This window comes from Mustela putorius, unplaced genomic scaffold, assembly GCF_011764305.1.
Source record: "Mustela putorius furo isolate JIRA1106 unplaced genomic scaffold, ASM1176430v1.1 tig00000450_pilon_pilon_pilon, whole genome shotgun sequence".
Taxonomy (NCBI): Eukaryota; Metazoa; Chordata; class Mammalia; order Carnivora; family Mustelidae; genus Mustela; species Mustela putorius.
This window is the reverse complement of record NW_025421385.1, coordinates 16,888,611-16,912,112: the sequence shown is the minus strand read 5'-3', so window position 1 is coordinate 16,912,112 and position 23,502 is coordinate 16,888,611. Positions and strand designations below refer to the sequence as shown.

The 23,502-nt window shown below is 40.2% G+C and overlaps 1 protein-coding gene across 1 annotated transcript in view; it reads right to left on the bottom strand.

Moving 5' to 3' along the window:
- The window catches only part of FRK (fyn related Src family tyrosine kinase), a 105,841-nt gene that overhangs the window by 46,839 nt on the left and 35,500 nt on the right, over nucleotides 1-23,502 (bottom strand). The window contains exon 2 of the mRNA XM_004753545.3: nucleotides 3,292-3,413. Coding sequence (XP_004753602.1) covers nucleotides 3,292-3,413 — 122 coding nt within the window. The remainder of the gene's footprint in view (nucleotides 1-3,291; nucleotides 3,414-23,502) is intronic.

Here is a 23,502-nt window from a genome sequence, read left to right as displayed (position 1 = left end):
ATCAGTGACAAACAACAGTAAGGCTACTAAAACTACCTGTCATGCATCTAATGAAGACAGATTCTCTGGCAACCACATATAATATGTAATATCCAAAAGTGCTGCTGTAATTCACAGCTAATTAGTGTCATGCCATTATGAGAAGTGTCACGGCCCTAACTCTCTTTCCAGATCTACTCAGACCTCATAAGAGCCGACAGCCATGCAAGGATCACAACAAGCCAATTAGCTCCCACCCCAACCCTGGGCTGCTGCTTCTCCAGCCCGCCCCAGCGTCCATAAATCACGCTCCGTCATGAAGCTCTTCTGACAGCTGTAAGCCGTTGCTGCCCAAGGAATAAAGACAATACTTCCAAGGAAAACATGTGTGGGAAACACAGAGCTAGAAGGGGGGTATTATTTGCCTTCCTGTGGCAGCAGAGCAGTCAGCAAAATGGAAGACCATCAATTCAGGCTGATTAAGGGGACAACTGCACTAAGAAATCAATCCATGGTCTATCTGACGATTCTCAGTGGTAATCAACGGTCAGCAGTGGGGTCGGTTGTTTGTGTGTTTGTTTTAATGTAGACATATTGAAGACCTTTTTCGTTCCATTTTTCTCTTGGATAGCCCTCCTTCTGGCTAATAAGAAAATGTTCCTTTCAGTAGAATATAATGGTCCGCATTTACTTTGTCCCCCAGTGAATACACAGCAATCAGATAATTTGTTTGAAAGACTCTAAATTGTTTGACTTCATTCAAAAAGAATCTATAATGATATCCTGGTTTCCAAGCAAGGCCTACAAAGCTTCCTAAATCCATAAGCAAGCGCTAGAGTATTCTCAGCACATAAAAGCCAATATCCTTGTAATTTTGTTCTAAGCCTGTAAAGCTGTTTTGTTCCATAATATTCTACTTAGAAAGTGTTCAGAATAGTCACTGCAGCCTGGGCATTATTCAAAGATATGACTCAAGTCGTTCTACTTTTAGTTTGTTTTCCTCATGGAAATCTTCTTCTATATGTTTAATGCTAATCCAAAACATTTAATCTAGCTTTTAGCTAAATAATGATTACCTAAATTTGCATATAAATATTGGGAAAGCCAAATAAACAAACGGATAGATTTAAATTGGCAATTCTCTTCTATCTCTTATCGTGAAGCATAGAGATTTCCAAAAGACTTGTTTTTTCTCCCTCGTGGTATAACATTCTCATGGAAATCTTCCAATATTTATCTATAAGGATGTTCATGGCATCATACTTTGTAACAGCAAAATAGCTAAAAAATACATAAAACATGAAATAGGTTAAATGATGCAATTCCCATCCAATGGAAGGTTATGTGGTTTCTAAACATAAAGATGTAGAAGGATATGAAAGGACACGCAAAATCGTTCACAGGACACTGGGAGACAAATAAGAAAAATGCGGCCTAGGTCCACTGTGTGTGTGTGTGTGTGTGTGTGCACACACAAATATGTGTGTATGTATTTATAAATACAGATAGCATATATACACACTCATATCTATATTTATTTTTTTTTCTTTACAAGATGATCTCCATTTATTTACTGAGTACAAGTGTGTGTTTGTTTAAATATACTTACAGGTGAAGTACAGAAAAAAGCTTGCCAGGAAAGGTATTTAGATATGAAAAATGTATCTTCAGAAGGTGATATTTTTTATTCTTCTTTGAGCTTCTCTATTTATATAACAAGGCTGATATTACTTTCATGATCAGAAAAAAGTGATTAGATCTAACAAAATATTCACGCATGTCCCCGAGGTGTGGATAGGTGTGCTCTAGTATGAAGTCACGGGCTAATGGGGCATCACTGTCAGTCATGATACTGTTTCATTATCACCTTGGTCATAAGTAAGATTAGAAAGGTCAGTGGTACATTCCAGAAATGGTAATCAGAACAGCATCCCCTAAGCAGGGTAGACATGAAGCCAAACAATCTGAGAACACCATATGAACTTGGAGCAGGAAGAGGCAGGGGCTGAAGGATGGAGCCTCTGAAAAAAGGTGCTTCAACACCACTGCCCTTACTGCTTTCCAGCTCCTACCCATCTGCCCCGATATTTGGGACTGCCTGGTGTGAGTAAGAAAAATGGGTCCCAAACACACACAGTCTGGCCTGAGTTCAGATCCAATCAAAGTTCCTAGGACATGCTGAGCTCAGGGCTTGCTTCCCTGGTGCACCATGAAGGCTGGCCTGACCTCAGCTCAGTGAGCTAGGCGGACACAATAAAGGTACGTAGGCATTGTGTTCAATAAACATTTACTGCAGGGCAATAAGAATAAAGAAAGGCAAAATCCTTTCCCCCAAAAGGTTTATATCTAGACATAGTGCACACTTTAAAGAGGATCATAGCACAAGATGGGCCCAGGCAAAACAGAAGTCAGAGCAGAGCAAGGAGAGAAAAAGTGTCACATGACAGATGGTCTGGTTGGTCTTTAAGAAAGGACGTTCTGTAGCCTTGCAACATACACCAAGAAACAAATTCTTCAAACATTTATTCATTTATTTTAGAGAGAGAGCATGAGCAGGAGGAGGGGCAGAGGGAGAGAGAGAGAGAATCCCAAGCAGACTCCCCGCGGAGTATGGAGTCTGACCCAGGAAGGGGGTTCAGGGGCTCCATCTCATGAACCCCAAAATCAAGACTTGAGCCAAATCCAAGAGTCAGACTTTTAACCGACTGAGCCACCCACGTGCCCCAAGAAACATAGATTCTTGAAGGCAGAGACATGCATGTAAGCACCTGTAACTATTAAAGGCCATTCCCAGGTCTTTCTTCCTTCCTAAGAAAATGTAAAGTAAACATGTATTTTACTCTTAATTAGAAAACTACATTTGGCTAAACTGTACACGTCATGGAGTTAACTAAATGCAACTGCATCCAGCATTTCAATTCTTTCACTGGGCAAAGACAAATGAAACACAAAGTCAAACTGTATTGGGGAAAGATCAATTTTTGACAAGAGCGTAGTTTTCGCTTTGGGCTTATCATTTCCCTAGAAGGACAGACCCCTAGATGATGCAAAAGTGAGAAATGCAGCCGGATCTATATGATTGTCATTTCATATCCAGAGCGCATGTATTTGCTTACAGAGAGTCCTATCCGCAGACAGAAACTGCTTGCTAATTTCTGCATTACTCTTGGGCAGTTCAGATTTCATTTGGCACTTATTATGAACATAAGAAATAAGGCAAATTTCAAATTAACCTGTCCATGCTCACACAGCAGATTCATTACTACAGACTCTCCAACCCACACTTAAATCACACAGAACAATGGCCCATACCTGAAAGGGCGAAATCTCCTTTCTGGCTTTCACTCTCTCTGATTAGAAAGGCACCAGTCTGATTTTCTGAATATAATAGTTGTTTTTCTGCATCTGTTCTCTTGATTGCTCCAAAAAACCACCTAAAAAAGAGACAGATGTAAACTTTAATTAACCAATCAACAGTCATTTTTTAAGGAGCAGGAAGTCTGGCAAGAAAGTATTCTAACATCAGAAATGTTTGCTATTCTTTACTGAAACTATACCAGGTATAAATGGCACCTTTTGATACTTGAGATGATTTTTCTGGATGTCTGTAATCCTTACCAGGAGTCTTTTAAAAATTACAGAATAGGGATTTGGCTGATGCCTGATACTACCTCCCTTCTCACATCTGAGTTCTGTTCTGTCTGAGAGGTAATGTGCCCTCCTTCTGTCAAGTTCAAAGCCTCCGGGGTGGGCCCACCACATTAGCCTGCTGGGTTCCAAGCTCTATAATTATTCACCATCACCATCAAACTTTCACCGCCTCACCTAACACCTTCTAGGTGCTAGGAGGCAAACACTCCAATCAAAGGAGTCCCACATTTCACATTAAAGTGTGAACAATTAAAAATGTAGTTCTCTGGGCATTAATTCCCCCCCACCACCACCACCCCACTCCATCCGTTACTGCCCAATGGCACCATAATATGAGATGATCTTTGCATGCTTAGGAGGAACTTCTCAAATATAAAGGAAATTGCCCTTGGTGGAGAGATGATGTGAAAAGATGTCTCCACTTGGGAAGTATCTTTTTCTCTCTCTCAAAATAAATAAATATTGAACACATATTTGTGAATGTGTTTAATCCCGACAAAGAATTACGGATTTTATTTTATTTTTGAGATTTTATTTATTTATTTGACAGAAAGAGAACACAAGCAAGGGGAGTGGCAGGTAGAGGGAGAAGCAGGCTCTCTGCTGAGCATGGAGCCCTCTGCTGATGCGAGGCTCAATCCCAGGAACCTGAGATCATGATCTGAGCTGAAATCAAGAGTTGGGTGCTTCACTGACTGAGCCACCCAGGCACCCAAGAATTATGGACCTTAACATTGGAGCCAGTCTAAGATGTAGATAAAGTCTGTAGACACTAATGTGATCATATGAGGAAGTTGAGAAAGTTGAGAAGTTGAGAAAACTTCATGACGCCTCACTCTAGAGTCACAAAGTTGATCTTTCTCATTTAAGATTTTAGGTAAAACATTTTATCTTTCCAGGTATCATCTTTAAAAATGCAGACACTCAAAGAGGGGAAACATATAAGGCTTGGGGGGAGACATATAGGCCATGTGAGGAGCTGCAGGCTGAGGGGAGGAAATTCAGGCCACCAAAAACTGGCTCCAGTTGGTGTGACAGGTCATGGACTGGCTTGATGGGTCATGGATATTGGGGGGTATGAGTCTACTGAGGGGGATACAATCGGAAGAAAGAGGGGAAGGAAGTAGAAAGAGAGGCACTAAAACATAATCATTACCCTCTAACAAAGGCAAGGTGTTTGTTTACCATTTTGCCAATCATCAAGTTGGAAATACACAATATTAACTATATCAGTTAGGATATGCCAGGTTATATATATGCACAATGTTAAAAATCTCCCTGGTTTAAGACAACAGAGATCTGTTTTTCCCTTAGCTGCATGTCCTTGGAAGGTCACGTGGGCTCTGCTCTAGGTCTGTCTCTCCACTCCCCCCTCACTGAGCCACCCAGGTGCCCTTCTAGGTCTGTCTCTAGCTCTACCAGGGCATTTCCATCAGCAAATGTGGAAGCAAACGTGAAATATGTGGCCAACCACAGGCTGGTTCCTGCAGCTTCTAGTTAAAGTTTCTATACAAGAATGAAACCATTGCAAATAAGTCTTATGTTTGTGCCTAAATACAAAGAGAGTAGGAAACACAATCACACCGTTCTCCAGAAGGCAGAGAACTGGCATTGTTTGGTAGACTGCACTAAAGACCAGCCCGCTGATTCAGTATCGGGGGCCAAATCGATGTCACAGACGATTGCTTATCTCATGGAAACTATGGCAGGCATGGTGATAATCCGAGGGGCTATTTAATGAATTCAAAGAGAAAGAAAAATGCATGTTCTCTATGAGTACAGAAATAAGTCAACAGAACAATGGAAAACAACAACAACAACAACAACCTCAAACAGACCCAAACACACAAATTAGAGATGAAAGTACAGACTATTCAATAACCAATGTTAGTACCATTAAAAATCCATATGGAAAAAATTAATTGATGCTACTTACAATATACATCATAGTTTTACGTGGCTTAATGACCTAAAGCAAGCTTTAAAACTTTCTGAGGATGGGACGCCTGGGTGGCTCAGTCGGTTAAGCCGCTGCCTTCGGCTCAGGTCATGATTCCAAGGTCCTGGGATCGAGTCCGCATCAGGCTCCTTGCTCGGCGGGGAGCCTGCTTCTCTCGTCGCTGCCTCTGCCTGCCTCTCTGCCTGCTTGTGTGTACTCTCTCTCTCTATCTCTGGCAAATAAATAAAAAAAATCTTTAAAAAAAAAAAAAACTTTCTGAGGATACCAGACTAGGGAAGGTTTCTTAGATAAGACAAAAAGAAAAGGACATTAAAAACCTTAAGGGAAAAGATTAATAATATTTCTTATACCACAATGAAAAGATTATCACGAAATAAAATTAAAATACAAGCCAGAGGGGCGACTGGGTGGCTCAGTCGGTTAAGCGTCTGCCTTAGGCTCAGGTCCTGTTCTCAGGGTCCTGGAATTGAGCCCCACATTGGGCTCCTTGCTCAGCAGGGATCCTGCTTCTCCCTCTCCCACTACCCCAGCTTTTTCCTCTCTCTTACTGCATGTCTCTCTGTCAAATAAATAAAAATAAAATCTTAAAAAAAAAAATACAAGCCACAGACCTGGAGAAAATATTTGCAAAGTATATAATCAAGAAAGAAGAGTGTTCGAATTACATAGAGACCTGTAATCAATTAAAAAAAAAAAAAAAGACAGGGGCGCCTGAGTGGCTCCATTGGTTAGGCGCCCTACTCTTGATTTTGGCTCCTCATGCTTGGTCTCAGGGGTCATGGGGTCAAGCCCTGCCTTGGGCTCTGTGCTCAGAGGGGGGCTCTGCTTGGAATTCTGTCCCTCTCCCTCTACTCTACCTCTACACCAGCGTGCTCTTTCTCTCTCTCTCAAAATAAATAAATAAATCTTTACATACTTCTTAAAGGCTTTATTTATTTCTTTGACAGAGAGAGAGACAGAGAACACAGGCAAGGGGAGCAGCAGAGGGAGAAGTAGGCTCTCTGCTGAGAGGGCAGGGCACGCAGTGTGGGGCTCAATCCCAGAACCCTGGGATCAGGCCCTGAGCTGGAGACAGATGCTTAACCAACTGAGCCATCCAAGCACTCCTAAAAGGAATTTTTAAAAAAGAGACAACACAGTAGAAAAATTGGCATAGTATATAATTGTACAGTTTATAGAAAAAGAAAATCCAGTAACCAAGAAAAATAAGAAAAGAAGCACAGTCTCTGTAGCAATACTACGATCTATACCAATAAATATTAAATCAATGAAATTTCACACTTTTCAGGTTGGACAAAATTTAAAACTTTCACATTCGGCCATTGGGAAAAATGTGAAACAATAATTTTCCTACAATACTAGAGGCAATATCCTGTGGTACAACTATTTCAGAGAGCAATCTAGCAATATCTAATAATGGTATTTGTATACCATTCAACTTCACTTCTAGATTATATGCCATATGTGCTCAAGGACACGAATCACAAGAACATTCACTGAAGAATTCTAGCACTGAAACATTGGAAACAACCTAAAAGTCCATTGTAGGGAAAGAGATAAACTTAGTTACAGATATAAGGTAGAATAATACACAGCAGATAAAACAAACTGTTGAGGGACTAAAGGGAGTTGAAGACTGATACATACTACTGTGACGTCATTGAAGTGAACACATAAAAAAATTATATATTTTCATGGACAGTTGCATGCTTAATGAAAGCCAATAGTTAATAGCTAATAGTATTTTTTTATTTTCCTGAAATGGCAAAATTTCTTTGCACCAACATTGCAAGCCAATAGTTAATAGCTAATAGTATTTTTTATTTTCCTGAAATGGCAAAATTTCTTTGCACCAACATTGCAAGCACATTAGCAGCATGGATCAAATATACTGATCAACCCCATGCGTTTCCTTGCTTCTGAGTATATTGATTATGCATCAGCATTAACATGTTTGCTCAAAATATAAATATTTAAACCTTTACAAGAATTACAATTTATCTGTCAGATTAAATTCTTAGAAGTATGATTATATCTCATATATCTCATCATTCTCAAGAATAAATTCCATTATATATTTTCAATACATACATTACATTTATATTTTGTATACTCAAATCTGTAAATGATGTATTTTCTCTGCCCAATATACGTATAAACAAGCAGTTTCTGTAAATCAAAGACAGAGTAATTTTACAACATCTGTAGAGAGAAACTCCGTGGTAATTTTTTAAAAATCCTTTTTGTCTCACCAATTTTAGATTCTTGCACATACTCACTTTACAAGGCAAATCACACCAGTATTAACTCCACAGTAACAATGAAATGGATATAAATATTTGACTGGATGCATCAGCTCGCTTAATACACCAGGAACTGAATAAAAAAGTTGTTTTCTGGATGTAGTGTCATTACAATGCCATCTTTCATACTCAGTAATGACGCAACCACGGAGAAAGATAATTCTTTCCTCCCTCCACATATGGGAAAAACATGCCTTAATCTGTGGTCTGAGCCTGTGGCAAAACGGTCATTCTTCTCCATTCTGCCTGCTAGAGCCCCTGTTGGCACCATTCCGGAGGGTCACGCACACCCCAGGCCTGTGTGCCCACCACAGCCACTTTCAATGCCCTCTTTCTGCTTTACTTCTTGTGTGCAGTAAACAGTAAGTGCTGAGAAGTAATCAGGGTATCCCAGGATGGATCCAGGGAGAGTCTTACAGGGAAACACCCAGGAAGAGTCTTACAGATCAGTGACCCTTCAAGTGTGGTGCCTGGACCAGAAGCATCCGCATCACGTGCAAACTTGATAGAAAAGGAAATTGGCAGGTTATCTCCCATACCTCTAAATCAGAGACTGTGCGGTGGTGCTCAACAATCTGGGTTTCACTAAGTCACCAGATGCATCTGATCCACAGTAAAATCTGAGAACTACTGAGTTATAGAAATAGTAAAACAAAAAAAAAGTTAAACAATTTTATGAAACAGCTGAGAATAAAAAGAGTTTGGTGTTTACCTGTGGAAAATTATCCAATAAAATGACCCTACACACACATTTTATTGATCTTTAATGAAACTAATCTTTATTGCTATGCCAGACTCGCCATGAATGAGATCTTGATTAAGAATAACCAAAAAGGGGGCACCTGGGTGGCTCAGTGGGTTAAGCCTCTGCCTTCGGCTCAAATCATGATCTCAGGGTTCTGGGATCGAGCCCCACATCAGGCTCTCTGCTCAGCAGGGACACTGCTTCTTTCTCTCTCTGCCTCTCTGCCTACTGGTGATCTCTCTGTCAAATAAATAAGTAAAATCTTAAAAAAAAAAAGATAGCCAAAAAGGAGAGGGGACTCATAATAACCTAGGAGAGGGAAGTGCTTCAAATAGATGAAAATGAAGCAAAAAGCATAATGTTGGTTTTGAACGTGACTGGTCTAAGGTTTATTTTGCAAACATTTATCCAGTGTCTACTGTGTATAAATTCTGACCCAGACCCAGAAAGATCTGCAAGATATATTCCTGAACGAAAAGGAGTAAACTGTAGAGTAATCAAAATATTAGTTTTATTTATATTTTAAAAACCAACAAACCAAAACTGATATGTGCTTACTTCTCGATTAGTAAGCGATAACAAAAACATTGGCAAACAAAAACAAAAACAAAAACCTTTCACTTTTTACTCTGCATGCTTCCCCATAATGTGGATATATTTATAGTAAGGGGTAGTTTTATATTACTTTGCAATCTACTTAAACAGAAAAAACATCTAAGGAAGCCAATTCAGAAATATGCTATAAAAATCCGCATGCTATATGAGAGTTGAAGTAGAAACTTTGGCAGTTAGAATTGATAGAGACAAGGAAAATCTCAAAGGAGCATGGGAAGGTGCTGATGGATGAGGAGGGAAACACAAACATAACCCCAGGGTTTCAAGTCTGGACAACTGAAGAACAATAGACCCAGCAACACATTAAAGGCAGAGCACCATAATGATTATGAGCTACAGCATCTCGCTGGGAAACTCAACCTCTCTATGCCTGGAATGGACTTTGTCGTCTGTTAGCGAAAATAATAATAACTGCCAGGTAGGTTTGTTTTGAGAGTTTAAAAAAAAAAAAAAAAATGATGTGTATCAAGGGCCAGGTACCCGGCCACATTTATGATCAATAAATAGCACCTACTTTCAGAAAACTAATTTAAGGGAGAAATTATATATTTGGTTTTAGATGTGTTAGGTGGGAGGTCATGATGAAACATGAATGAATATGTGGATGTGATCTCACTTCTCTAGATGTGTTTGGACGGCAAGTTTCCTCCCCAGTGGGTCCTGCCGGCTCGGTCTTGACTAGGACATGCCACCACCAGGGGGCAGTAGGCCATTTTACTAATTCAGAAAGGCTGAAGCTGTAGTGTGGTAACTGGAAGTACTTTATTTGACAAAAAAGACAAAATTAGTCCTAAACAAAACCAGAATGTATGCATTGTTACTGAATATCAACATTTAAATAATATAGATATCAATCAAAATTTAGGGAAATCAACAAGTAAATAGATGTGGTACCTCCAGGGGCACCTGGCTCACTCAGTTGGTAGAGCATAGAATTCTCAATCTCAGCATCCCAAGTTCAAGCCCCACATCGGGCGCGGAGCCTACTTAATTAAAAGAAAATTGTTTTTAAATAAATATGCGGTACCTCCCCAAATATGTCCTCATCTCCTCCTAATACTTTTACTCTGTCCGCTCTGCTGACTGGCAAAAGTAGATGTCTAGTACTCTCATAATTCTGATCTAATGGTGTTAGCTTCCTCCCACATTTTTTTAAAGTAAGCTCTATGTCCAGTGTGGGGCCTGAACTCACAATTCCAAGATCAGCAGCGGCATGCCCTACTGACTCAGCCGGCCAGGCACCGCTCATCCTACATTTTTTTTTTTTAAAGATTTTATTTATTTATCAGAGAGAGAGAAGGGGAGAGAGCGAGCACAGGCAGACAGAATGGCAGGCAGAGGCAGAGGGAGAAGCAGGCTCCCCGCTGAGCAAGGAGCCCGATGTGGGACTCGATCCCAGGACGCTGGGATCATGACCTGAGCCGAAGGCAGCTGCTTAACCAACTGAGCCACCCAGGCGTCCCTCATCCTACATTTTTAAAAAGAGAACACCTATTCCTAATAACTGCTAGCTAACATTCACAAAGTTTAACATATCATTTCTTTTCCCCATGCCTCCCTCACAACCAAGACAGCTGACCTTCAACCACAGTAGACAGACCTTGAAGAAAAATAAGTTTCTAAAACCAGCCCCAGAAGAATGCTGGTGCCCTCCCAGAAACTGCGGAAAGGAAAATGGGCAGATCCGCGTGGCACAGCCACCCATGAGGGAGGTAACCTGCGGTGCCTGCCCAGGTGGGAACTCGGGGTCAGCTCTGTCTTTATTGTTGCCATCGCAGACACAAGTTACAGTGCATAAAACCACCCATCATCCTCACCGGCGTGGCTTGCGGGCATCAGACACTAACGTTTGAAAACACCTAGAGTCTGCAGGGTACGCTCACCATCGCAGTTAGTCCCTTATCATAACTAAATCATTCGCATGGTCCCCGGAGCCGTGGCAGTCCTCCGCGACCGCCCTGCATCTATCTGCATCTGGGCGACACGGCCAGGACAGCCGCTGCGGGAGAGCCCCTTCCTGTCCGGGTACGCACGGCCCTGCCCTCTACTAAACGTCCCGAGGCTCAGCGGCCCCTTTAGCTCACAGAAAATGCACCTTTTTCCCACTTACAGAGCATAAGGACAAAGAAAAGGCAATTAATGCTCACATGTATTTTGTTATTCATTCCCTCCTTTTCATTTCCCTCGTCGCGAACTTTGTCCCCTTCATCATCATTATTAGATTATGGCAACGTTCCACTCTCCGTGCTCCCTAACGTTAACAGCTTCTGCGGTTACTGACCAGGCCCTAGGAGGCAGGGTCTGCTGTTAACAGCGTCACATGCGCTCCCGTGGACTCCCCAGCCTGGCTCACGCCGCGGCCACTAGATGAATCATTTGATCCTACGACCAGATACAGCTCCCCGATGCAAACACATTAGTAAGTTTTAAGGGTTCCCTTTGCTTAGGGAATAAAATCCTTATTGACCTGGAATTTCAAGCCCTCTGCATTTCTGGACACCAGCCATTTCCTGAGCAGTGTCTTCCCTACCATCCACTCTTCGGCTCCAGCTAAACTCATTCTCTTACGGCTGTTTGCCCTGGCATGGCTTAAATCCGCCTCCCCAGAATTCCCCAGAACAGTGACCATCCTCTGGGTTTCTCATGTATACGAAAGTTAGAGCTGCCTTTTTTTTTTTTTTTTTTTAGTTATTCCATGTTCACTTGAGGCTACAGACCTCCCCGGTACAAAGCCTAACTTTGCCTAATATGACTTTTTTTTTTTTTTTTTAAGATTTTATTATTTGGCAGGCAGAGAGAGAGGGAGGGAGATGCAGGTTCCCCGCTGAGCAGAGAGCCTGATGTGGGGCTCAGTCCCAGGACCCTGAGATCATGACCTGAGCTGAAGGCAGAGGCTTAACCTACTGAGCCACCCAGGCGCCCCCCACCCCCATTTGCCTTTCGGAAGAGTTAAATAAATACTTGTTGATGAAACAATAGATTGTACCCAGTGTGGGCATTTATAGGTCTTTCAGTTTATCCTGAATGTTGAACTCGATAAAGCCTGTGTTTTCATGTAATCTTTTATTTGCTCTTGCCACATACTTGGGAGTGTTAAGCGCTTTTGGGAGAAGCCTTATCTGCTCTGGGCCAGTTGCAACACAGATTCACATGTTAATTGGCCGCAGACCACTGGTTCCAATCTGACCACTCTCTTCCCCCAAAAAAGAGCATTTGCCTATGAACGTAAAGATAAAAAATGAAGCCGATTTTCCTGTCCTCCCAAACACAAGCGGATCAGGGCTGCACACATGTAAAAAATGTGTGATAATGTGACAATGTCGCCTTCGATATCTGAGGTATGACTTGCAGTCACAAAGAAACCAGGAAGCTCCTTGCTGGGTTCATTTGCTAAAGCTTTTTTGGTAGTGGTTCACCTCTACGGTCATCATAAAAGGGGAATTTGGAAGGAACTTCTTTAGAAAGGAAGTACGATGAACTAATTGGTATTTTCACCCCTGGGGAAGGTGTGGTGCTATATGTTTGTAAGGATATGATTGTAACCTGAACCCTCCTGCCAGTGTGAAGTATTGTCAATACCTCACAAAAAACTGAAGAGTGGAACAAAGTTCAGATAGCGATCCAACCTCAAGGCACTGCTTTGGTCTCACAACCATCTCCTATTTGTATAAAAGGAAATGGAAGCTAATATTGATTTCTCTTTTTTTTTTTTAAGATTTTTTTTTTTTTTAATTTACTGACAGAGATCACAAGCAGGCAGAGAGGCAGGCAGAGAGAGAAGTTCTGGCTCCCCACCAAGCAGAGAGCCCGAATGCAGGGCTCGATTCCAGGACGCTGGGATCATGACCTGAGCTGAAGGCAAAGGCTTTAACGCACTGAGCCCACCCAGGAGCCACTGATTTCTCTTTTAAGATAAAAAACAAGAGTGCCTGCTGGCTCAGTTGATGGAGCATGCGACTCTTGATCTCCGGGTCATGAGTTCAAGCCCCACAATGGGCTTGGAGCCTACTTAAAACAAACACACACACAAACAAAGTGTGTGAATATATAATGGCATTTCCAATCATCAAGCCTGAAATATAAATGTAAACTCTGACCTGTCTGCTTTGTTTTTATATGTTTTTGATAATGTTTGTCCTAGAAACAAGAGAAATATGGATTAGAGTTGAAAGCATTAATCATGGAGTTTCCATCTTTGTCACATCCAAAAAAAGTAAATGCAATTGATTTTTATAATGTCTAAGAAAATGCCCTATTTCACAGAACACCACACAAATGTTCACTCCAATTCTTTATTTGACTAAGCTTTTGGGTACCAGTATAGCTTTTTAATAGTTATAGGGAGCACTAATTTAAGAGGTGACAGCCCCAGGACACCTGGGTGGCTCAGTGGGTTAAAGCCTCTGCCTTCGGCTGAGATCATGATCCCAGGATCGTGGGATCGAGCCCTGCATCAGGCTCTCTGCTCCGCAGGAAGCCTGCTTCTTTCTCTCTCTCTGCCTGACTCTCTGCCTACGTGTGATCTCTGTCTGTCAAATAAAAATGTAAAATTAAAAAAATAAAATAAAATAAAATAAAAGAGGTGACAGCCCCAATTAGTTTCCTATCCAAAAACAAACAAAAAAACCCCCCACAATAGTTATCTTCTCTCATGAATCATTTCCTTGCTCACTTCCAAGAAGGAAAAAAATGAAAGGAACTTTTTAATTCACTTAATTTTAAAGAATCTTAATTCCTAGTACCATGAATGACACTTTATTTAAAGCACTGAGTATTCTTCTTGAAAGATCTTTAAATATGGGGCACCTGGCTGGCTCAGTCACTAGACCATGCAACTCTTGATCTGGAGGTAGTGAGTTCAAGCCCCACCCTGGGCACAGAGTTTACTTTAAAAAAAAAAATAAAGATCTACAAAATAACTTGTTCTTTGGGAATGTTCACTGAATCAACAAGACCAAATGTTGAGTGTAGTGAGCCAGTAGTCCTTGCGTGTACCCTCTTCAAGATGGGTTAATAATGTAACACTCTGTATCACTTATTTCCATTAAATCTTGTATCCCAAATCACATAGTACACAACATGAAGTATCCTAACCTTCTTCTTACCCTACATGGTCATACTGATATCGTTTTCTGTGTGCTTCATTTGCTAAAATATATCAGTAACATTCATTTCATACTAACTATATAGAAAACAGATGAAGAAGCTTAGGAGCAAAAAAAGGGTCTATTTCTTGTCCTTTGAGAATTTTAGATTATCCAGGGAGGGCTAAGAGATCGTTTTAACTGAGTAATCAAAAAGAAAGTACCAAAAACAAGAGGAGTATTTCATTTCTTAAGGGAACTGCAATCCAAGAAACAAATAACCCAACAGTGTGTCAACAAGGGAAGGCATCTTAGAGAAAAGACCCTTGGAATAAGGATTTGGAAGAGATAAGAAATCCAAAGAAATGAAGGACAAGGGCATGTCACAGGTGAAGAACCAGCGGCCTGTCTGTGAGCAGACTGGTTTGATGGGCAATGGTGGGGGAAGAGGGCCGATTAAATGTAAAAGAAGAAACAAAACCAGTTCTTTGATGTTTTCAGGCACTCCCATGTAGGAACAACTAACTCCACAGTAGAAGTAGCTCTTCGACAAACAGTCAAAAAGTACATCAGGAAGAGGATAAGATAGTTCATTGAAGATTTAACACGGTAAAGAATTTTGAGTTCTGGGCACACCTGCAAAAATGATGGGAAAATCTGACTTGTTTTTTTAAAAATCAGTGAACAAATATAAGAAGTCCAAGTGTGGAAGGCAGGAGCAAGGGAGAATTATTCTACGGGAGGCACACAGGAGAGGAGACCCGCATTTTAGAAATAGCAAGAAATTTTTATGAGGATCCATGGGGACAGTTCTGAAACTTATTGTTGAAAGACCCTTCCCCCCAGTTGTTAACTAATTAATTGCTCTTTTGCCCTTCTGTAACTGCTTGGCTTATAGAAATAATAGAAGACGCCATGATGGCATTCCTACCTTCCCCCTTCTTGTTCCCCCTTCCCGCCTCTCTCTTCGCGCGCGCGCGCGCGCGCGCGTGCGCGGGTCCCCAAAGCCAATCAGCAAACTCCACGTATGCCTTTTTCAAAAGTTCTAACTGTCAACCAATCAGTTGCGCCCCACCCAAAACTTGTTTGTACCTGTCTATAAAAACCCGGCACCACCCCAGCCGGGTGTGCTCAGCTAGCAGGAGCTGCTGACCACCCGCAGGCGCGCGCTGACCACCCGCAGGCGCCTGCGTAACAATAAAGAACCTCTTGCTGATTGCATCCAGTGGCAGTGTTGGATTCTTGGGTAAGGGGATCCGTGGGTCTTTCAATTGTAAATGCGTTTTAATGAGTACATGCATTCTTGGGAAGAGAATCCAGTGTTTCATTAAATTCTCAATGACGCCTGTGACAGAAACTACACATCTCCTTCAATAAGGCTAAGTGGCTTTTTTTTTCCAGGTTCACGCAAGAACTGGTACCAAGACTATATCCACAGCCTACCACCATAAAACTCCTTCACTCATTCATTTTTCATTCAACAATTATTTATTGAGCGCTTACTATGTGTCAGGCTCAGTTCCAGTTGGTAGAAATAGAGCAGTGAATGGAACAAACCGGAAGTCCTGACTTTCTTGAACACCCATACCAATGGGGAAAGATAGACAATAAGTAAAATAGATGAATATACAGTATGTTTGAAGGTGATAAGTGCAAAAGAGAAAAAAAAAATGAAGTAACATAAGAAGGAGAGTGGGCAGCAACAGGTGGCAGACAGAATTCCAGAGGGTTTGCCTCTGTGTTCCTGAACTGAAAGGGATCAAAATAAATTCAGCCATGGAGAAAAACTGGATAGAATCTTTGGAAGGAGTAGACAAATAAGGACCTAATCCATTCTAGGATTGAGACAATATCCAGATTTCTCAACTGTAGCTTGGCCAATATCTATTTGCATTTTTTTAAGGTAAGAAATAAATGATACCCATCAATTTCATTGTTATCACCAATATTTATGGAAATGCAAAACACCAGAAGCTTTAAGTATCCTCCAAGGGTCTCCTTGGGTGCTATGGCTCTTTAGTCAAAGAAAAATGAGCCATCTGTTGAGGAGGAAGAGTACCCTTTAATTTAAAAACAAAAACAAAACAAAACAAAACTATACATAGAATAGAAATAATATTTCTGATTATAAAGGAATTGTGGAGGCAAGATTTCTTTCCAGATAGCTCTTAAATCCATATAAAAATCAAAATGTTTAAGTGAAATCTTAAAATTTTCCATTTGGCAAATATACAATGAAAAATCAAAATCAAAATCTCTATTCTCTTAACCTACACATGGCACAAAGACATATATATGTGGATGTGGTTTTGGATGTACGGGGGTACGTGTGTAGTGTGTGTGTGTGTGTAGGTGTGTACCTACTGCTACCAACACAGATGTGTACTAGATTCACTGACTTTTAGAGGCTGAAATGAAGCAGGTGTCCCAAGCCAGACAAGAGGTGAGAGAGAGTCCACAAAGGTCCCAACGGACACACACATTCTCTTTTTCTTTTCCTTTCATTTTAATAATCTGCTCCTGCTCACCCACCTACCACCTAACTAAACATTACTATCATTAATACTTACCAATAACCACACAAGTATTAATAACTGAAGGATTTATAACCTGCATAAATGCCCCCACTGGACTCCGAAATGGAAGACGCTGAACCACTCCACAAAGCAGCTGGTTCTTGTCAAAAGGAAAGCCAGAAACAGTGCCAGAAAATACACCTTTTGTTTTCAGTGTCAACAAGCTGTTTGTCAGGAAACAAAAGGAAAGTCTGCCACGCTGGTGGATTTTTCTAAAACCTGAAAATTAGCTCTCGGCTTGTTTTTGCTGAGAGTTACAGGAAAGGGCAGTCGCACAAGAGTATCAGGGCCCCACTCCTCCAAACTGCTCTGGGGAAAGCCTGCCTCACGTGTGAGAGGGAACAGGGTCCCTCCCCACCGACCCCGCCATACTTCTTAACCTCCTCGAGGGCCTCAGTTCTCAAACTCCAGTTTGCTAGGAAGTTTGCCAGGCAGAGTGTGGACAAGGCAAATGCTCCCAGCTCAGAGGTGGGGCTCCCGATGCTACAGCTTCCCAAGTGCCCCAGAGAATTAATTCTGAGGCTGGGAACCCAGGAGTGAGTTTGGAAAAGCACAGCTGTTCTCTGAAGGGAAAGAATTTCTCTCATGTCTGCCATCGCCCACACCAAACCCTGGTTCTCTCGGGTCCAGTCTGCCCCACACCAGACCCCACTCTTATTTTCATCCCAACCAAAAGATATACATTCAGCCCAAACTTTGTGTAAAATTGGTGGAGAGCCAAGTGCAGTCTAGAGTTACAAGTTCAAATACGTTAGAAATCTCTTTCCTCGAAACTTGGTTATCAAGTGCCCTGAAGAAGGAATTTCCCAAACTGCTCTTTTCCCTCTGGTCCAGAGCCCCCTGCCAGGTTGCTAAGGCCCCTCTCCTCTTCCCCTCTCCTCTGGATCATGTTTTTACAACAAAATACCCCAGATTTTATATGCAAAGCAATTTAGTTCTGAATCCCACGGGCACTCCAAAGGAGCATTCTGGGCCTCCTTCTGTATTCTCCAACAGACATTCCATTGTTCTGCTCCATAAAGACCCATCCACTCTAGGTCTTGTTTCTCAACAGCACAAACAACCAGAGCTTTGAAAATAGAATTTTTTTAAAGCAAGATAAATCCTTAGGCAGAGCACCTCTCACACCATCCTCCACAGCAGCGGGTAGCAAAAGAATTACACATACTCTTGCTGTCAAAAACTAGTCCACGTCTGAAGATAAGGGTGAATGAGCAGAGTTGGGTTTTTTTTTTTTCCAGTTACATTTATGTTTTAAAGAATGTAGTTTATTAAAATTATGAACTTCTTAAACTAGGTTAAAATATTTGTTCTCTCAAAGTGTCTTCAGAAGAGGATAAACTCAGGGGCAGCTGGGTAGCTTACCTGCTTAAGTGTCTACCTTTGGCTCAGGTCATAATCCTGAGGTCTTGGGATGAGCGCCCCCAGTGGGGAGTCTGCTTCTCCCTTTGCCCCTCCCCCAGCTCTTGCTCTCTTTCTCTCAAATAAATAAATAAAATCTTTTTTTTTAAAGAGGACAAACTCTAATGATACACAAAGTAAATATTAATCGTAAGTAGCACATGAACTATTTGCGTGCAAGTTTGTGTTCAGAGAAACTGAGCTATACCCTGCCTCAATGGCCACCTTACTAATCATCAAATTGCAATTACATAAGGTTTATTCCATAACTTTGGTGATACAAATAATGATCTAGGTACAAAAACACTACCTTCTTTGTCTGGGATTAACTGAAGAAAGAATTCAGTGAAACACATGGAGTATAGTAAATTCTGACTTGTCAAGTTGCAACCCAGAGAAGGGATTTTTTAAATCTTAGAGATTTGAAAAGACTGCTGCTGGGATGAGAGCACAGGACAGGAACACCCTAAAGCCTTGGAATTGGGAACCCTCCCTCCCCCAGTAAGCCTGAGAAGCAGGTCTTCCTAAAACTTTTCCTTCACACCCCTTTCCTTGGGTTCCTCTTTCTGGTATTATTCGATTAGTTCTTACTTCCCAAGTACACTTATAAGCTCCAAGAGCAAAACCCTATCTTTTTGCTTATTACTGCAATTTTCAGAGTCTAGCACAGCACCAGATATTAAACATGCCCTCAACAAATATCTTTGAATGAATACATGAATGAATGAACAAATGATTGCTTGGGGGCATGAGTCTCACTGTTAAATGTTAAAGCTGACCGAACAACTCTAAACAAAATAAGACAAGAATATAGAATCATCTGAAGATGTGGAACAGAGGGCGAAAGAAGAAGCCAGATTTTATCCGTCGTGAATATCCTCAGAGCTAATCAAGTGATCATAGTCCGAAGAGGAAGGTGACAATAAAAGCAATCACAGTAAGACTAACATTTGGATTCCACTTTACAACTCCCAGTGTCATCACTGACATTACGGCATTTGTTCCATGGCAAATCTTGGGGCCACTAGAGCGGGCGCTTCAGTAGCTCTACTTTGGAGCTGGAGTTAGGAACTAGAGCTGAGGGGAGAGCATAAGCAAGGCCAGTGTCTTAGCGAATATGCCAGGACTGTGCCCACTGTGCACAGTGAGACATATGGAGTTGTCCTAACCTCATAATCCCACTCTACAGAGTAGGTCAGAAATATAAAGAAACCATGGCAGAAAGAGGAACACCAGGTTGAAAACGTTATAAATAGGTATCAACATAGTTTCACCTAAATTCATAGAAAACTACCCCACAATGTGACCATAATTTTAAAAAAGGGGGGTCTTGGGGGCACACCCCTTTCACTGGGAGTTAATAAGATCTTTTATAATATCTCTCAGGTGGAATGCTGAACAGAGTACACCATTGGTATGCACAAGTGTAACAAGTCACATATTTTCATTTCTCATTTTTAAAATTTCTCTTTAACTTCACTGATTTTCCAGGAAAAAAAAGAAAACCATGAGATTTACCCTTTATTCTCTTTAACATTTTGCCTGAAAATATATGGACAGCACAAAGGATGGATAACTTTCAATAGGCAGGAAGCACCAAATTTGTTTCTAAAAATGTTCCCATAGAATAACAAAATATACTTTTATGAAGTTAAACACTAATTCCTGTTTGTTATTTAGAGGTAGGCTTGGTTGCACAAGGATCAAAATTTGAAAATGAAAAGCACAAACTAGGATTCAAATAAATATATAAATAAGCAAAGCAATCCCAAAATTTAGATGATTTTACAAATAATGAATTATGAAGCTTAATACTTTAATTAAGCTTTTCCTAAACTGTCAACCAAAAAATGATCAAACATTTCAAAAGTAAGATCAAATTGTCATTTATTCTTTTTTTTTAATTTATTTATTTTCTGCATAACAGTATTCATTATTTTTGCACCACACCCAGTGCTCCATGCAATCCGTGCCTTCTATAATACCCACCACCTGGTACCCCACTCCCCACCCCTTCAAAACCCTCAGATTGTTTTTCAGAGTCCATAGTCTCTCATGGTTCACCTCCCCTTTTAATTTCCCTCAGCTCCCTTCTCCTCTCTAATTCCCCATGTCCTCGATGCTATTTGTTATGCTCCACAAATAAGTGAAACCATATGATAATTGAGTCTCTCTGCTTGACTTATTTCACTCAGCATAATCTCTTCCAGTCCCGTCCATGTTGCTACAAAAGTTGGGTATTCGTCCTTTCTGATGGAGGCATAATACTCCATAGTGTATATGGACCACATCTTCCTTATCCATTAGTCCGTTGAAGGGCATCTTGGTTCTTTCCACAATTTGGTGACCGTGGCCATTGCTGCTCTAAACATTGGAGTACAGATGGCCCTTCTTTTCACTACATCTGTATCTTTGGAGTAAATACCCAGAAGTGCAATGGCAGGGTCATAGGGAAGCTCTATTTTTAATTTCTTGAGGAATCTCCACACTGTTCTCCAAAGTGGCTGCACCAACTTGCATTCCCACCAACAGTGGAAGAGGGTTCCCCTTTCTCCACATCCCCTCCAACACATATTGTTTCCTGTCTTGCTAATTTTGGCCATTCTAAATGGTGTAAGGTGATATCTCAATGTGGTTTTAATTTGAATCATTTATTCTTTCTATGGAAAATGGTATTACAAAATCATTATCATTTCAAGAGTCAATCAAAGAAAATGAGTCAAAAATAAAGGGGAAAATTTATATAGAAGGCAGTTCATTAATATTTCACTATGGTTAGGTTTATTATTTGTCAGCTTCTTTAAGTAGTTTGTAGTGATTTCTGTTCTAAATATTCCCCTTTTTAAAAAAAATATTTTATTTATTTATTTGTCAGAAAGAGCCAGGGCACAGGCAGGGGGAGGGGCAGGCAGAGGGAGAAGCAGGCTCCTCTCTGACCAAGGAGCCCAGTGCCGGACTCCATCCCAGGACATAGGATCATGACCTGAGCATAAGGAAGATGCTTACTGACTGAGCCACCCGGGCATTCCTAAATATTCCCTTTCTTTCCAAATTCTGTTCACGCAGTTTTGTACTTATTTTCTTAAAGAGAACCTTCCCCTCCAAACCATATTAGCGGTAGGCCCATGAAACCAAGTGAAAATACTATCTTAGATAGGAAATCTCAATGACAAGACACTATTTTCCCATCTCCTTGAGTTTCCATACATGCATTCATAATAGATATTCTTAAACTTTCCATTCATATTCCAAAGTGGAGATAATAGTATAATGACCCCTTTTATTCAACAATTCAATCCAACTTCAATAATTATTAACATTCTTCTGATCTTATTTCTTCCTATATATTTAATTGATCTGCATTCACGTGGTTTCCAAATCTTAGTTGGAAAACTGGAGTGAAAAAAAGAACTACTAAATGGTTTCATGTTCATTTTTTTAAATGATATCTTACACTCAATTAATTTTTAAAATCAGATTCTCATTCTTTAGAAACTAAAAGGATAGTTTTTTAAATGTTTCAAATACTGAGAAACATCGCATCTAAAAGAAAAAACACTACAATAAACATTTATTGAATCTACAATAAGCTACAGGAATAATAAAAAAAGAAAATATGTCTGCTTACAAGTTTACATTGCAACTGGAAAAACACACATGTAGACCAGCATAAAAAGAAAACACAAAAGTCAAAAACATATAAACTACCTAACCACACCATACATCATTTTGATGTCAGATAATTGAAGAAATGTATTTTAAAAGAAATGCATTGTGAGGAAATGTTTCATAATTGACATGAATGTGATCAATATGTCAATGGTGCAGACAAAATTTCACACATAATAGCTAATAAGGCAGAGGCTATGAAAAAAAGACCTATGCAGTGTAATTGATTGAAAAATATAACTATGCTTCTACCTCCACATTAAAGTACTATTTTTAGGAGTTTGGTTTGACAAGGATTTTCCACCTCACAATTTCTCTATGTGCCTCAAATGCCCTTTACATACAATTAATTGAGATTAAATTTAAAACAACATTTAAATTTTTTTTTTAAATCCCTTGTTAGGGGCACCTTGATGGCTCAGTCATCAAGTGTCTGCCTTTGGCTCAGGACATGATTCAGGGGTCCTGGGATTGAGCCCCGCATCCGGCTCCGTGTTTGGTGGGAAGCCTGCATCTCCCTCTCCCACTGCTTGTATTCCCTCTCTCACTGTCTCTCTCTCCGTGTATCAAATAAATAAATAAAATCTTTTAAAGAAAGAAAAAATACAAAGAATCCACAAGGACAAAAACTGATTTTTCAAAAGATTAATAAGAGGTGTAAGCAAGCCTCTAGCAACATCATTCAAGAAAAAAATCAAAAACACATCGTCAATATCTGCAGTTGAAGAGAGGACCATCACAGATTCACACCAATATTAACATAACAATAAAGGAATATTGTTAACAACTATATGCCAATAATTTTGACAACTTGGATGAAATAGACATGTCCTTTGATAAATACATCTTACACAAACTACCACAAAGAGAAAGAGAAAACCTTAATAACCATGAAGAAGGTTTGTTGAAGAAATTGTATTCATAATTTAAAACCTTCCCACAAAGAACACTCCATGTCTCTAGTGCTTCACAGGAGAATGCTACCAAAATTTAAGAAAGAAATAGTATCAATCTTATACCCAAGCGCTCTCAGAAAATTCAAGAAAAAGAATATATTCCAATTTACTTTATGAGGCCAGAATTACCCTGATATCAACAATCAAAGACATTTCAAGAAAATCACAGATAAATATCTCTCGTGAACACAGATGCAAAAATCCTTAAAATATATAATAAATCAAATCCAAGAATGTATAAAATAAAAAATGCATATCATAACCAAATGGAGTTTGTCCCAGGAAAAAGTTGATTGATATTTAAATATCAATGTAATTGACCATGTTAATAGACAAAAAATATAAACTACAGAATCAAATCAAAAGACACAGAATACTTTTGAAAAACGCAACACCTATTCATGATTAAAAGCAAAAACACTTAGCAAATTGGCAACAGAAGAAAACTTCTTCCATCTTAAAAAGGGCAACGATGACAGACCTTCACCCAATGTCACACTTAGAGCAAGATAAAAATAAAACCAAGATAGGAGCAATTACATATCTTAAAGGAAACAAAGTTT